Source organism: Vipera ursinii (genome assembly GCF_947247035.1).
Source record: "Vipera ursinii genome assembly, chromosome: 1".
Classification (NCBI taxonomy): domain Eukaryota; kingdom Metazoa; phylum Chordata; class Lepidosauria; order Squamata; family Viperidae; genus Vipera; species Vipera ursinii.
The window spans coordinates 341,817,992-341,835,701 of NC_139512.1; the positions used below are offsets into that span (position 1 = coordinate 341,817,992).

At 45.0% G+C, this 17,710-nt stretch overlaps 2 protein-coding genes across 2 annotated transcripts in view; one reads left to right on the plus strand and one right to left on the minus strand.

Annotated features, from left to right (window-relative positions):
* COL26A1 (collagen type XXVI alpha 1 chain) overlaps window positions 1-17,710 on the plus strand; it is a gene marked incomplete at both ends in the record, with an annotated part of 188,679 nt that overhangs the window by 77,396 nt on the left and 93,573 nt on the right. The gene's annotated exons all lie outside the window — the stretch shown is intronic.
* On the minus strand, window positions 4,358-4,744 carry PFN4 (profilin family member 4; the record flags this gene model as incomplete). The annotated part of the gene is made up of 1 exon (XM_083350232.1): window positions 4,358-4,744. One exon carries the CDS (start codon window positions 4,742-4,744, stop codon window positions 4,358-4,360), a length of 387 nt encoding a protein of 128 aa, XP_083206358.1.

Genomic DNA, 17,710 nt, shown 5'->3' on the forward strand with positions numbered 1-17,710 from the left:
GTAATGAAACATCCTCCCATCTATTACCTACAACCTAAGGTGTATTTATTGATTTACCATACACAAAGAACAGTATGCACATGCTCCTAGCAGAGATCATAGTTGTAAACTCAACTACAGATAATTCTCATAGTGAATTATGACAGGAGGGCAGAGGTCGACCGCGAGGTCTCTCATTTGCGGAGTTCCTCAGGGGTCGGTCCTCTCGCCTCTCCTGTTCAACATCTACATGAAACCGCTGGGTGAGATCATTCGTGGCTTTGGAGTTGGGTATCATCAGTACGCTGATGATACCCAGCTTTTCCTTTCGACCCCAAACCACCCCAGTGATGCCCTCAACGTGATGTCCCGTTGCCTGGAGGCGGTTCGGGTCTGGATGGGGAGGAACAGACTTCAACTCAACCCCGACAAGACTGAGTGGCTTTGCATACCTTCATCCCGGGTCTATTCGGATATTCCATCTCTTTCTATGGGGGGTGAATTATTGCCCCCCGTAGATAGGGCTCGCAACTTGGGAGTCCTCCTAGATTCACGGCTCACTTTGGAAGATCACATGGTGGCTGTGACTAGGGGGGCTTTCGCCCAGGTTCGCCTGGTGCGCCAGTTGCGGCCCTATCTAAGCCGGGATGATTTATGCACGGTCACTCACGCGCTCGTGACCTCTCGTCTAGACTACTGCAACGCTCTCTACATGGGGCTTCCCTTGAGGACCACCCGGAGGCTCCAACTGGTACAGAATGCAGCCGCGAGAGTTGTGTTGGGAGTCTCCCGATACTCCCATGTCACACTTCTGCTCCGTGAGCTGCATTGGTTACCAGTTGTCTTCCGGGTGAGATTCAAGGTACTAGTAATGGTGTTTAAAGCCCTACATGGCATGGGTCCGGAGTACCTTAGGGAACACCTGCTGCCGGCATCAACTTCCCTCCGCCCTGTGCGTTCCCACAGAGAGGGCCTCCTCAGGGTGCCACCGGTCAGAGAATGTAGATTGGTGGCCCCCAGGGGGAGATCTTTCTCTGTGGGTGCCCCGGAGCTATGGAACCAGTTACCGGTTGAGCTCCGGACAGCGCCCGATCTTCGCTCCTTTCGCCGCGATCTGAAAACATACTTGTTCGAACAAGCCGGCCTGGCCTGAGGGGGAATTGGTGGGGTTTTTACTATCATTTTATTGGGGTTTTTATTATGTATCAACTGTTTTTATGGGCATGTATTTAATTACCTTTTAATTTTTGTAACTCTGTGTTTTATTCTTGCCCTGTACACTGCCCTGAGTCCTTCGGGAGAAGGGCGGTATAGAAATATTAATAAATTACTAAAAATTACTAAAAAATAGTGACATATAACAGATAAATCATAGAAACAAGCTTACTTAGTGGTGATGCCTAACCTTGGAATGCCCTCTCCTAGTGAGATAGTCTTAGACCTTACTTAGACCTTATAAGATGATCAAAGCCCTGGAGACTAAAACATATGAAGAACGGCTGCAGGACTTGGGTTCGGCTAGTCTAAAGAAAAGAAGAAATAGGGGAGACATGATAGCTCACAATTTCAACATTTGTACCATCCTACAGTGCTATCATTGCCATTTGCCACCTTCCATTCTGTCTTCGTGCAAGCAAAGTCAGCTGGGAAACTGACCATGCTCCATAGTGCCCGCCCACAGCATCTGCCTGCCCTCCACTCCATAGCACCTATAGTACCTACCCATCTGCCCAACCATGCCACTGCCCGTTTGTCTGGCATGATTGGGTAGATGGGTAGGTGCTATAGGCACTATGGAATGGTGGGTAGACAGATGCTGTGGGCAGGCACTATGGAGTGCAGTCAGGCAGGCAGGCAAAAAAGCAGCAAGCAACCACTCATAGCAACTACCTCACTGCGTGCTGGGCTGCTTGCCTGGGAATCCCACCTCTTTCCACATTGTTACGCGAGGTCCTTGTTTAACGACCCACATGTTCCTGGGGTTTTGACAGCAATTGGGATTGCCGTTGCTAAGCAATCCAGTCACGTGACATCAAGCTTTACAACCACATCCCAATTGCTTTTGTAACTTGAGGACCTCCTGCAAGGATGGATGTATTTGTACGTGGGCATGCTTCTTCCTCATGATTATTGCTATTATTGTTATTTGTGAATTTATATGACCATCTGTTTGGAATAACGTTTAGCCTCTTGGAATCTGTGTTATCTAAGATGTACCTCTTTGATGAGTATTGTGGAATGAAGGTTTGAAACACTTAAGCTGTTAACCAGAAATTCAGCCTGGTGATCTGGAGTTATTTCATCTCTCTCTTTCCCTGTCTGTAAGTCTGTCTGTCTGTCTCGTTTATTCAGCTGTTGTATGAAATTAGGAGACGGGGGGGGGGAATCGCATATGCTTCCTGAAGTCCTTGGAGAAGCAGTCAAATCAAAATATCTTTAGTAAAATTATTCATTAATGTGGGATTGGCTTAAAGCCTCTACATAGCAGCTCCTGGGGCTTTCTTAGATGAGATCTGGATCTTTTGACTAAGCTAGTCAGAAGTAAAAATAGAATTATTTTTAATTGTCTGGGATGATAGTATGTACAGAAATTAATATGTTAGCTGGAGGAAAACACACTGACCACTATTCTAAATCCTGCATTGCTTGCTTTTTTGCCTCTTGTTTTATTTCTGTGTCCCAGTATGGGTAAAGAAGATTCTGCCAGGTGAGAAAACCGGCTTTGGAAATTCGGATATTAAAATGGTCTCATTTTATTGACATTGTATTGTTCTATGTTGCATCCCAGGCTTTCCCTCCAAGTTTCCATATTAGAGGTAATCAACCTGCAGTCCTTAGCCTAACTTTGTCAGCCTTGTGTGTGTGGGGGGGTGGGAGGAGTTAAGATTTATAGCAAAAGAAATTTGTCTCTTTTCCAGCAAACTGCAGGGCTGAAAGAAAAAAGTATTGGTAAAACAAAAGTGGTGAATGGATGGGGATGAGAAAGAGACAGAGAAAAGATGGGGGAAAAAGAATAAAAATGGTTATTTATTCCTCTCTAAATATGAGATGACCGCTTTTATGCCCCAGGGCCACATATGGACTTAGAAAGCCTTGTGTGTGGCCCCCTGTACAAGCATACCACATTTTATTGCATTATGCTTTATTGCGCTTTGCAGATACTGTGTTGTTTTTTTACGAGACCCTCCACCAACAAAATGATTATGGCTTGCTGAAGGCTCAGATGATTAGCACTTTTTAGTAATAAAATCTTTTTTTAATTAAGGTATCTACATTGTTCTGTTTTTAAGATATAGTGCTGCTGCACACTTAATAGACTACACTTTATTGTAAACATAATTTTTATATGCCCTTGGAAACCAAAAAAATGTGTGTGACTCACTTTATTGGAATATTTGCTTTATTGCAGTGGTCTGGAACCAAACCCACAATATCCTCAAGGTATGCTTGTATTTCTTCAAAAGTCGCCCTCCCCAACTGTAGTGCTTAATGGGAGAAAAGAGCAAAATAATTCAGACAGGGAATACCATTAACCACATTTATTGAACATTTACAATTAACAACGATTAACTCAAATTTAAAATTGCTCCTTGCTCACCCACTCCTTTGTCTCAGATCTGTCTGCTTTCAAAGTGGCACAATGCTGGCATGCCAGTCTGTGGCTGGGTGTAGTCCTCAGCTTGAAAAAAGCTGCCATGTTTATTACTAGCCAAGGCAAAGACAATGTGCCCCCAAGATCTGATGGAAAGCATTGTTTATGTCTGGCAACAAATGCAGGTCTTTCTGGAATCCAGGTTCAGGTGCAGGGGGCCCAAGGCAATCCAGGTTGTAACTGAGGCAAGCCAAAATCCAAAAATTGCCTTTTCTTGAGAGTAAACCAAGAAAACTATGGTTTGCTGCCTTTTTAGTCTGCTGCCTTACTCCGTCCAATGGCAGAGCTTGTTCTAACAGGAAATTTCCCATGGAGTCCCACTGGCCCTTTGACTTGGCAATCCGATGGTCCTCTCCCTCGACAGTGCTGAACCTTACCAGTTGTGGTTGCTATGGCAATAGCTCGGCCAATTTCGGCCTGTTTCCTCTCATCTCAGGTAAATAGCAAGGAGATGGTCCCAGTCTCTGCCTATGCTTGCCTGCCGTATCCTTCTCTGGAAATAGGCTTGTAATAATTCAATTCCACATCAATATGCTTGTCTGTACTTTGAAAGTGCTTAATGATGATGCTGGGGATTGTCTTGTGTGCCTCCAAAGGACACGTCCATTGAGATTTGACCTGCAGGGAAGCCATTGTGCTGTTCAAAAAGGGACGTTTCTTTTCCTGTTTGTGCCAAGCGAGAATTTTGGGTAGAAAGTTCTCTTGCTCCTTTCCTTCTTCCTTTCTTCAGTTCCCCTTTGCTCTCAGGTAGTCTGCTAGTTTCTCCACCGCCTCGACACAGACACTAGGGTACATGCCTTGGGAGTAGGTTCCGACCAAGACGAAGGTTCCCGTTTTAACTAGTATCACTCCCTCTTCTTTTGCTTTAAGATAGATGGAGTTGCCATCTGCTCGGAAGCATTTATAATAACGGTCATTAAAGTACTGCCCTTCCTTTCGCATTTGGGCCGGGTTGTTGTAGAAGGCTTGGACAAAGACTGAGGCCCAGTTCTGAATATTAAAGCCTGAAGTTGCTGTCATCACAGCCATGTCGGATATTCTGATAAGGGCAGCATTGGCTACATGCTTTGTCTTGATGAGACCGTCAAGCAGCAGAGTTTGTGCCTGGTTCATCTCCCTCTGTGTTTGGTAACTAAGGCTTCTGGTAACTAAGGCTTCAGCTTCTCCTTTGAGAATGTAAACAGTTTAGTTGCCCTGGTTTCTCCCAAGGAATTCTGGGAATTGTAGTTTATGAAGAATGCTGAGCTCACTTGCTCAGCCATAGGCTAGCACCTCTAGGTAGAGGAGTAGAGTTACCTCCAACCTCTTCTACGTGAAATTACAAAGTTTGTTTTGTTTTTAAATCTCTTTCCTTTTTAAACATAGAGATACAGAACAAAGTGTGCAAGGAGAATTTTTTCCAACAGATTTGAAAGGTGTGCCGAAATTACTCTGTGTTCTAACTTTTCTGTCTTAACCTTGTATTGACTGCACTGATGCTTGAATAGCACTCCTACAACCCTTCTGCCCCCAAATTAAATACCAACTGTACCTCAAAAAACATGACATTGAAGATGTCAGACAAAACTTAGAGCAAAGGAATCTATTACTTCCCTTATTGGAATTTTAGCAAATGTAAAATGACTCCCCAATTATTAATTTAATTTTGGGGGGGGCATAGTTTTCCTTTCAGGTAAATATGATGTCAGTAATAAAGAAGTAAGAATGATCTCTCTATGGATCTTGGATCTTTTATACTGCTTCAAAAACCTGCAGAATCCATTTGATTAAAGACAAAAATGAAATATAGTAAAATTGTTCTGATTTTCTTTAATACTTCCATTATTGATTCTTAGAAGTGCCATCCACCAAATAGATGTTTCACAATGTTTGTTCTTAAATAAAGCCACTGAAATTTCTAAGAAATCTTTCTGAAACTGCAAATAGACTATTTGAGAAATTCTTATTAAACAACACCAGACTGGTTGCCACATAGATTCTGAAACCATTAGGTAGACAAGTTCCCAGATGAGTCTCTCTCTGCCTGTGCAGCATTCAAAAACAGACTTTTCCTTTTATATTTGAGAAAGACCTGGTTTCTTGCACTCACTATAATGTTTTGGCCAAAAATATGCAACTGCTGCCTCTTTGGGAGGATAGTAGCTTTCTGCCTGGGAATATGAAAAGTTCAGTAAGGAAAAGGGAGAACATAAAAATCAGAAATGAAAAATGTAAAATAAAAATTTAAATGGTAATATCTTATAAAATGATAACATCTCAGAAGTTGATCAAAGTGACTGTTTCATGTTAAATTTATTTAATGAATTAATGGCAGTAGAATTAAAGAAAACAAAATTGTAGTATATCTTTTTTTTTAAAAAGAGACTTTCATATAGTGTATGGGGAAAAATTTCTAGTTTAACATTTTCCTTGGCACAGGGTTTTTCTGTCTAGGACAAATCATACAGTTCAGTCAGAGGAAGTAATTGATTTGATTAGGCTTTGATTAGGCTCTTTCACAAGTACCGTGCTCCTTTTGGGGTATCATGCTTTAACAAGGATTTTAAAAAATATAAGATTCAGATGAGGGCAGAAAGGATTATCAGGAGACTTGAGTCCAGAGGTGCCTACAGGGGATGAGAGAAGCAAGATGCAGACGCTGTCTCACATACATGCCATAATGTGCTGGTTGTTATGTACTGGGCTCTTGAGGAATACCACATGGGTTGCTGGAGCAGCTAACGGCTCTCCAGCAACCCAGACTACAAGTCTCCTGTGCTGCAGTTGGCTATCTCCAGGTGGCAATGGTTGATTCAAACCTATTGGCTGCTGCCTAGGGGCCAGACTATATATTGCGGCTAGTTGCAGCCATTTCCCCAGTACAGTTTCTGCACAAAATAAACTATGAGTTACCCTGTACTCAGTTATGCGTCTTCATTCCTGCACCAAAGAACCCGCTATTTAACAGTGGCGACGAAGGTGGGATCCTGCTTCACTGAATAAAGAGTTGAAGTGTACAAGGGAAAGGCAGTGCATGCCAGAGGGAAAAGGGATTTCTCCCCCCCCCCCAAGGTTGGCTAGCAAGCTACGCTAGCGACCTCGTGCTCAGTGGACTCATTCCCTGAGCCTGGAAGCAGGATTCGGAAGAATGCAGGAACCAGCAAGAAAGAATGCTGAAGGTCAGAAAACTGCGAGAATTCGATGTGAAACAACCGGAGGAATGGCCATCATATTTATCACAAGTAGAAAACTACCTCAGGGCCAATCAGATCGCGGAAGAAGGACTGAAGGCCGCAATGCTACTCTGTGTGTGCGGCCCAGCAACCTTTGATTTGGCCGAGAACCTTTTCGCGCCGACACCGATTAAAGCGGTCTCCTATGCAGATCTCAAAAAGAAGCTAACCAGGCATTTCCAGCCCAAGATGTCTGAAATGGCTTGGCGGTTCAAGTTCAACCAAAGAATGCAGCTACCTGGTGAATCAGCTTCGGAATTCATAGTGGGCCTAAGGCAGGCCGCACGCCTATGCAAATTTTCAAATTTAGAAGAGCGACTATGAGACTGGCTCGTCTGCGGCCTACGGGACAGAACACTTCAGCAGAGACTCTTAGCTAGGCCAAACTTAACATTTTCTGAAACACAAGACAAAGTGATGGTCGCCGAAGCCGCCGGGGCTGCAGTTCAAACAGTATAGCCTGCCAAATTGACAAAGTTTGAAGAAACGGTCCACCTTGAGGATGCCAAATGCACCCAAGAATCTTCCGAGGAAGAAGAACCTGAAATCAACCAACTCCAAAAGCAACCCAACGCGCAACACTGCAACAGCCAACAGCGAGAGGACAGTTACAAGGCAGTTCTCTTACCGAGATGTAAGGGCTGCAGCGGCAACCATTTTCGTGCCAATTGCAGATTTTGATCAGCCACGTGCAGAGCTTGCGGAAGGACAGGCCACATCACAGTGGTTTGCAGAGCCCGCCAGAGAGACTGGCCACCCAAACACCAGTTGGAAGAACCGACTAGGAAAGGTACTGGGGCCCAGGGTCCAGTTAGTGTGGAGTTTTTCAGAAGCCGTAGAAGTGTATGCCACACCGGGGCTCGACATCCCCTCAAACCTGAACTTAAGCTCATGGTAGAGCTACAAGGAGTTCCATGTAAGATGGAATTGGACTCTGGCTCTGCAGTCTCAATTATTTCTCAAGACACTTTTAACTTCGTGTGTAGGCGCAGTAACAATTGGGCCAAACTAAGACCCTCAGATATAATCCTAACTGACTTTCAAAATGCTCATGTTAAAGTTAAGGAACAAGCCACTTTGTTGGTAAAGTTTAAAGAGTTTTTGGAGCACCTGGAAGTAATAGTAGTAGGGGGCCAGAGAACGAGTCTAATTGGACTTGATTGGTTTGATGCCTTAGGTATTCAGATTACTGGCATAAACCGGACACAAACTACAGACCTCGTGTCAGTATGTGAGGAATATGCAGATGTTTTGATTCAACCCTAGAAACATACACAAGCCTGCCTATCTCATTTAAGCTAGATCCCAACGTAGTTCCAATCAGGGTTAAGCCTTGTAGGGTCCCCTTTGCCTTAAAACATAAAATTGATTCCGAAATCGATAAGCTTGTAGAACAGGGCGTGTTACAGCCTGTTGATGGTGGGGAGTGGGAAACTCCTATAGTCACTCCACTTAAAACCAACGGGGAAATTCACATTTGTGATGACTATAAATGCACTGTAAATAAAGCCCTCAAGCAACATGCTTACCTGGTCCCAGTGGTCAACCATATTTTAGCCTCCTTGCAAGGGGGTACTATTTTTGCTAAACTTGATTTATCACAGGCTTATCAGCAATTACCGGTTGATGAAGCCACAGCCGCGGCTCAAACGATCATGACTCACAGGGGGGCTTTCAAAGTTAAACACTTACAGTTTGGAGTCAGTGTTGCACCGGGTATTTTTCAGTAGACTACCACTGCCACTAATGGATCCAGATCCGGCTCCAGCTGCTAGAATATTGTCCATACAGGACATACCTTAATTTCCCCTCCCTGCAGGGGACATTGCTGCTGAAACTGCCACAGATAAAATACTTAGTAGAGTGTCATCATAGGTATACACAGGCTGGTTGGATAAAAGTCCAGGCTCAGAATTTCAGAGCTATTTTGTCAGGAGGCATGAGTTATCTGCCCATAAAGGGTGCATTTTATGGGGAAACAGAGTCATAATTCCCACTTCTCTAAGAGACAGGGTTTTACAATCATTACATGAAGGCCATCCAGGCATTGTCAGAATGAAAGCTTTAGCTAGAAGCTACCTCTGGTGGCCTGGCCTTGATAAGGACATTGAGGCTCAAGTCCATGGTTGTTATACATGCCAGCAATCTAGGCCTGAAATGCCACAGGCTCCAGTTCACAGGTGGTAGGAAATGCACACTCCCTGGTCTAGGATTCACATAGACTACGCTGGGCCCTTTCAGGGACAGCTCTTCCTTATAGTAGTGGATAGCCACTCTAAATGGCTGGAAGTAATTCCAGTTCCTAACATGACTACTGCTAGGACCATCCAGGTGCTGAGAAAACTCTTTGCCACACATGGGTTGCCAGATGTCTTAGTTTCAGACAATGGGGCCCAATTCACTGCTGCTGAATTTCAGGCCTTCCTTAGAGCTAATCTCATCAGACATGCAACATCTGCACCTTTTCATCCATCTTCTAATGGTCAAGCTGAACGTATGGTGAGGACAACGAAGGAAGCAAGCGCATTGTCACAGGTGACTGGCATCACAGATTAGCAGATTTTTTTACTCTGCCAGCATTCTATGCCCTACACTGCTACAGGCAAAAGTCCTGCAGAACTACGTTGGGGGAGGCATTTGATCACTAAACTGGACAGGTTGCATACAGATAGAGTGGCAGCAGAAGCCTCTCGACCAAAACCCCCAAGGGGGCTGCAGATGGGCGATTGGGTTTGGGCCAGGAACTATGGTCATGGGAATCTGTGGGTTCCTGGTCAAATTACCAAGGCATCTGGACCCCTATCTTATGAAGTGGGGTTGGTGGGAGGGCGAGTTGTCAGACAACACATTGATCAGCTTAGGAAATGGTTTCCAGAACGGCCACTAAGTGAGGACTGTATCATAAGTCCCTCCCAAGGTCCTCAAACCTGCGGCCAAGCCATTCCTCACATGGACTATCAGGACTTTTCCTTCTTAACTGAGGTGGAACCGGAGGGAGAACTGGGGAGTCCTGGAATGCAACATGGATCCCCTGAAGGAGCAAGCCAACCAAACTTCAGCAACCGTTGTGCCTACTCTGCCGAACAGTCTGACTCTGGGGTGGGCCATCCTGGAGAGGCCAGCCAGAGAGCATCGAATCCCCTTGACTCAGGAGCACAAAGGGACACAAGTCTACCCAGCCCACTGGGTAAGCTGGTAGACCACAAAGTGATAGGAACTCCGAGACGTTCCTCTAGGGCACACAAGCCTCCTTCATATCTTGCAGATTACATTGTAAAATAAAGAGCTATATAGTGTTGTAATTCCTGTTTGCCACTATACTACAGAAACTAGTGCTATGATGTATCTGTCTAAAAGTGCCATCTTTGAAGCCTATTCATTCAGACGTTGTTTAATAACATTGTAACCTACATTGTTTTTTTATTTTTTATTATTATTATCACTTTTACTTTAGTGTGTTTGGATAATGAGTCTTGATAATTGTTGAGACTGTTATTATGGTCTGTTCTAAGAGGGGAGGGGTGTTATGTACTGGGCTCTTGAGGAATACCACATGGGTTGCTGGAGCAGCTAACGGCTCTCCAGCAACCCAGACTACAAGTCTCCTGTGCTGCAGTTGGCTATCTCCAGGTGGCAATGGTTGATTCAAACCTATTGGCTGCCGCCTAGGGGCTAGACCAGGGGTCAGCAACCTGAAACAGTGAAAGAGCCACTCGGAACTGGTTCCCTCACAAAAGGAAAAACTGGGAGCCGCAAAAAATGTGTGCACATGCGCGTACATGCACACATGTGCAGAACAGGGTTTGACTGAAGAGTGGAGCCAAGGCGAGATATGCACCTACCCTGCATATTTGAATTGATTGGTTGAACTTTTTTAGTCCCACTTTTTTTTTTTGGACTGCACATGGCAGAGGACTGGGAGCCGTAGGAAATGGCTGAAAGAGCTGCATGTGGCTCCGAAGCCGCGGGTTGCAGACCTGTGGGCTAGACTATATATTGCGGATAGTTGCAGCCATTTCCCCAGTACAGTTTCTGCACGAAATAAACTATGAGTTACCCTGTACTCAGTTACGCGTCTTCATTCCTGCGCCAAAGAACCCGCTATTTAACACTGGTATTTATTAAATGTATATGCTGCTCGTCTTGCTATCCAAAGTGACTTTATGTAACTCCATAACCACCAGCTCTGCTAGTTCCATGGCTGCCACCATGCCATGCTGCTGGTTGCCATACAGCTGATTGGCACAATAGCCATTTCAACTCAGCTCTGGTCTCATCTAGCTTGCAGAATTGCAGAATACTTAACAATCAGTTCTCATAAGTAAGTACAAGCTGCTCCAGACACTATTGTATCGTCATTGTCATCATCATCTTATCCTATTTTTCTTCTAATGCTTGGTAAACTCAAGGCAGCAAAAATACCTTATTGAATAAACATAATACAATAGAAATACTTTGACTTGCTTTAGCTTTTTGCCATTTATGCATAACTTGGATTTGTTTGCTCTTTTTCCCCTCAAATACAGCCACCTTTATCTTCAGTATATTAATTTTCAGATCTGTGGTCCTTCCTGTGGCATATTTTATGACTGACATTTACTGGAAATCATTTGAGCTGTCAGCCAAAATGATGACTTCATCTGTGTACAAAAATGCACACCCTTTCCTCTCACCAACGACTGCACCTCTAACATCATAGCAACCATACCTTATATGTTTGTCCATAAACACATTAAACACTCAAGGGAAGTTTATACAACCATGTCTTACTCCCTGCTCAAAGTCAAATGCTCCAAAAGATCATATTTTATAAATAAGTTCAGGTTCTTGTCCTTGTAGTATTAGTCTGTCTGCACCCATACACATAGGTATTCTACATTAACTGCAACTGGCTCTCTTTCCTGACTTTAATCTAAACCATTCACAAGCAACTACTTATGAATTGGAGATTATCTGTGGTATTTGTCGTCCCTCCTTACTGCAAGGAATACTGATTCAATGGGGATTCTAACATTTGTGGCCTGCCTTCTTGACAGAGAACAACAGTCTTTAAAAGCCATTGCCCAGGCCTAGAACAGCTGTTATGTGTTTTCCCCCCTCTTCTTCTCCACTCCTTAACCCACTAATCACCCCTTTTGCTGACCTGAAGGCAATTATACATCCTGGTTATTGTAAATAGACCACAAAACACCAGGCATATCTTAAAATGATGTCATGTCTAGACATACCATTCAGGTATAAATTATTGAAAAAGTAGCTTGTTTAGCGGTTAAGGCTATAAAAAATTAACAAGATAGTTTTGCATCTGTCTTGTAAGCAGACTTTCATAGGCAGGTTTGTACTTGAAAGAATTTTCAGTGACCTCCTGATTTGGGAGGAAGAGTTGGTTTTGGGAACTGGAATTCTCCTGTCTCCTCTCTCTGCAGCTATTTCATTTCATAATTAGTGCAGTGTTTCTGAAATAGAGATGAGGGAGTATGAGAAACTCATACAGGTAGTCCTTAACATAAGCCATTCATTTAGTGACTGTTCAGAGTTACAGGGGCAGTGAAAATGTGACTTATAGCTAGTCCTTGCACTTATGATGACAGCATCCCCAGGTTACATGATCAAAACTGGGCTGCTTGACATCTGGCATATATTTACAATGGTTGCAGCATCCTGGGGTCATGTGATTATAATTTATGACCTCAGCTGGTTTATGGCAAGCTAAGTCAATGGAAAAGCTGGATTTGCTTGAAGATCGTATTATCCACTTAACAATTGCAATGATTCCCTTAACAACCATGGCAGAAAAGGTTGTAAAATTGGGTATGACTTACTTAACAACTGCTTAGCTTAACAACATAAATTCTAGCCTCAATTGTGGTTGTAAGTTGAGGACTACTTGTATGCCTTCGCAGAGTTTTAATTGATGTTGATAAAGCATGAAAAACCAAAACATGGATTTTCCAAACAGGAATCAGTGGCAAGGGAGGATAGGAATATGATTCCCAGATACTGATTTATTTTCCTCTGGTAGGAGAAAGAAATAGGGGACATGCGTTCTCCAGCTCAAACTGCAGAAGACTCTCGTCCTACTGCAGAATTTTTTAAGAGTAAGCTATGAGTCAGTCTGGATTCTTGGCCATTGCCTGGATTACAGTAGTCTCTGCAGTTTTCTTGGCAACATTTTCAGAAGTGGCTTCCCAGAATAACAGAGTTGGAAGGGACCTTGGAGGTCTTCAAATCCAACCCCTTCCTCAAGCAGGAAAACCATCCTATACCATTTCAGACAAATGGTTGTGCAATTTCTTCTTTAAAATCTCCAGTGATGGAGCACCCACAACTTCTGGAAGGAAGCCATTCCATTGATTAAATATTAGCTATAATAATAGAATTTTGCAAGTCTGATTGGGTTGTATTTCCTCACCATTCATATATTCCATTGAATTAGAGAGGTGTCTGCCTGTTTTACTTATTGACTTTCAAAATGCTTCAGCAGCTTTTATTTAGGTTAGGGTTCTTGTATATTTCTATGCTCCCTTGCTCACAGCTCGGCAGACGCCTTAGTGGAAGCCTGGGAAAGGGCAGCCACTGAGGCTCTTGACCGAGTTGTACCCCTGCGGCCCCTGACCCGGTGCAGATCCCGTCGAGCTCCATGGTTCTCCGTGGAGCTCCGGGAGATGAAGCATCGGAGACGGGACCTAGAGAGCGGTTGGAGATCCAGCCGATCCGAATCCGACCGATTGTGACTAAGAACCTATACTAGGTCTTATTTCGCTGCGATAGGGGAGGCGAGGTCTAACCACTTCGCCACCCTTATCGCGTCCGCAGATAATCGCCCGGCCGCCCTGTTTAGGGTGACTCGCTCCCTCCTGAATCAAGAGGTGAGAGAGGAACCCTTGCACGGTCGTGCCGAGGAGTTTAACCAGCATCTGTCGGACAAAATCGCTCGGATTCGGACCGGTCTGGACTCTGACTGGGCAGAGTCTGTCGAGCAGGACGTGGGTGGTCTTGTCGATATCACCTGGGAGGAGTTTGATTCTGTGACTCCAGAGGAAGTGGACAGGATCATGGGGAGGCTGAGCACCACCACATGTTTATTGGACCCGTGACCTTCCTGGCTGGTCTATGCAGCCCGGGAGAGGACACGCAGCTGGTTCCAGGCAGTTATATCGGCTTCTCTGAGATAGGGTAGCTTCCCTGCCGTCTTGAAAGAGGCGGTGGTGAGGCCTTTCCTCAAGAAGCCTGCCTTGGACCCAGCTGTATTGAACAACTTTCATCCTGTCTCCAACCTTCGCTTTCTTGCGAAGGTTGTTGAGAGTGTGGTGGCACATCAGCTCCCTCTGGTCCTGGATGAAGCGGATTATCTAGACCCGTACCAATCGAGTTTCAGGCCCGGGCACAGCACGGAGACGGCATTGGTCGCGCTGGTGAATGATCTCTGGAGGGCTCGGGACAGGGGTCATTCCTCTGTTCTGGTCCTATTAGACCTCTCAGCGGCTTTCGATACCATCGACCATGGTATCTTGCTGCGGCGTCTCAGGGGATTGGGAGTGGGAGGCACGGTCTTACAGTGGTTCTCCTCCTATCTCCTGGGACGTTCGCAGTTGGTGTTGGCAGGAGGGCAGAGGTCGACCGCGAGGTCTCTCGTTTGTGGAGTTCCTCAGGGGTCGGTCCTCTCGCCTCTCCTGTTCAACATCTATATGAAACCGCTGGGTGAGATCATTCGTGGTTTTGGAGTTGGGTATCATCAGTATGCTGATGATACCCAGCTTTTCTTTTCGACCCCAAACCACCCCAGTGATGCCCTCAACGTGATGTCCCATTGCCTGGAGGCGGTTCAGGTCTGGATGGGGAGGAACAGACTTCAACTCAACCCCGACAAGACTGAGTGGCTTTGCATACCTTCATCTCGGGTTTATTCGGACATTCCACCTCTTGCTATGGGGGGTGAACTATTACCCCCCGTAGATAGGGCTCGCAACTTGGGAGTCCTCCTAGATTCACGGCTCACCCTGGAAGACCACATAGGAGCTGTGACTAGGGGGGGCTTTCGCCCAGGTTCGCCTGGTGTGCCAGTTGTGGCCCTATCTAAGCTGGGATGATCTATGCACAGTCACTCATGCGCTCGTGACCTCTCAACTAGACTACTGCAACGCTCTCTACATGGGGCTGCCCTTGAGGACCACCCGGAAGCTCCAACTGGTACAGAATGCAGCCGCGAGAGTTGTGTTGGGAGTCTCCCGATACTCCCACGTTACACCTTTGCTCCGTGAGCTGCATTGGTTGCCAGTTGCCTTCCGGGTGAGATTCAAGGTACTAGTAATGGTGTTCAAAGCCCTACATGGCAGGGGTCCGGAATACCTTAGGGAACACCTGCTGCCGGCATCGACTTCCCTCCGCCCTGTGCGTTCCCACAGAGAGGGCCTCCTCAGGGTGCCACCGGTCAGAGAATGCCGACTGGTGGCCCCCAGGGGGAGATCCTTTTCTGTGGGCGCCCCGGAGCTATGGAACCAGTTACCGGTTGAGCTCCGGACGGCGCCCGACCTTCACTCCTTTCGCCGTGACCTGAAAACATACTTTTTTGAACAAGCTGGCCTGGCCTGATGAGGGGATTGGGGGGGGGGGTTGTTATTGTTATTTTATTGGGTTTTTATGTTGTATTTTAATTTATGGGCATTTATTTAATCTTGTTTTAACTTTTGTAATTTTGTATTTTTATTCTTGCCCTGTTCACTGCCCTGAGTCCTTCGGGAGAAGGGCGGTATAGAAATATTATTAAATTAAAAATTAAATTATATGGAGAGTTAGTTTATTGTAGTGATTAAGGCACCAGATAGAACAACAACAGCAACAACAACAACAACAATAAAGTTGGAAGGGACCTTGGAGGTCATCTAGTCCAACCCCCTGCTCAGGCAGGAAACCCTATACCATTTCAGACAAATGGCTGTCCAGTCTCTTCTTAAAAACTTCCAGTGTTGGAGCATTCACCACCTCTGGAGGCAGGTTGTTCCACTGGTTCGTTGTTCTAACTGTCAGGAAGTTTCTCCTTAGTTCTGGGTTGCTTCTCTCCTTGAGTTTTACTCCTGCCTTTAGAACAAAGCCAGCTAGGTGACCTTGACTTAGTCACTTTGTCTCAGCCCTAAGAAGGAGGCAATGGCAAACCACTTTTGAAAAACCTTGCTAAGAAAACTGCTAAGACTTGCCCAGGCAGTCTCCGATTGAATAGAAGAAAAAGAAGCATTCTGTCAAGGTTATTTTCCTAATTCTGTACACCCAAAGCCTGGATAATCTTGAGATTTGCTCATATAACACCTCTGCTCCAAGAGTTGGACTCTGCCAATTAGTTTCTGTATACAATTTAAAGTTCTAGTGATCACTTTGTAAAATCTGTATGGTTCAGGGCATGTCAGCCCTTCAAAGTAATGCAGAACAGGAAACCAAAACCAAGAATACTACTGTATCTTTATTGTAAGGTTAAAATAGTAGAATCTTGCAAGTCTGAAAGCACTTACCACTTCCTGTGGTTTTACTTACCAGAAAACTAGAGAGGGTTTCTTCTGAGATTCTTTCTCTGTCCCCTTTCCTGCTTTGGAACCAGACCATTTGTCTAGGCCAGACATGTCAAACACAAGGCCCGGGGGCCGGATCCAGCCCGCAAAGTGGTTTCATGTGGCCCGTGAAGCCATCCTGGAAACAGTGAGGGAACGGCCCCCACTGCCTTGCCCAGAGACCCTCCTTCTGCCAGAGACCCTCAGATCTGTCCCACTCCTGCCCAGGCCCCCAAAGGCACCCTTGATGTGAAGGTTGTAGAGCTGGCCATGCCCACTCAGTAGGCTACATGCACTCTAGCCACGCCCACCCAGTAGGCCACGCCCACCCTGGCCATACCTCCCCGGCCCCCTGAGGGCAACCGCAATGCTGATGCGGCCCTCAATGAAATTGAGTTTGACACCCCTGGTCTAGGCTGTAGCTCTTCTTCCTTTCACTTAAGGTTGTTCTCACAGCCCATTATAAAGCCTGGCTATTTTCATATCATGTTTCAAAGTGAATGTCCATGCCATGTATGATCTTGGAAACTTACTCTGCTGAGGCTCCCATTTGAAGAAAATCTCTCTATAGGAGATCAAGAGCAAGGCCTTGTCAATGGTAGTACCCATCTGGTAGAATAACTTGCTATCATGTATAAGAATTGCCTCCTTCCCTCCTGAGTTTTCGATATGGGATGAAAATCTCCAGTGCTTTTTTTGTAAAAGAAAAAGGTGCCGGAACTCACACATGTCATACAACCTGCCTTGCCTACCCTACAAGGTTCCATCCAAAAAAGGTGCCGGAACTCCGTTCTGAGCGTTCTATGACAAAAAAAGCCCTGAAAATCTCACTCAGGAAGAGAGCATTTGAGGTTTAAGTTTAAGTTTCCTCCACTATTTAGTGCTATCACAACATATACATCTTCGCTGTTTGATGTCTTTAACCTTCCCCTCCCCCCCTGTATGATGTTCAGAGTCATTTTGAAATATAGTCGCACAGAAGTCCTGGTAATAAATATGTAAATAAATAAACACAGTTGGCCCTGCCGTACCTCTTCATCCTTCTTTCCCTCTCCCACGTTTTTATTGCCCTGTCTCCAAGTAATTTTGTGGGACAGCTGTGAGGAAAAGCAGGAAATGGGAGAAAAAGGGATTGCATTGCAACATGGACCAATAGCTCCTAAGATGAAATGTGATACTTCCTGCAATATTCTCTTTTTAAATAACTATTAGATTCTAGTGACAAGTACCTTGGTTTCTAGATAGGCATAGTTTTGTTTTAATTGGTTTTATGTGAAATTGATTACCTGCCCTGGAAAATGTAAAGAACAGCAATAATTTGACATTGT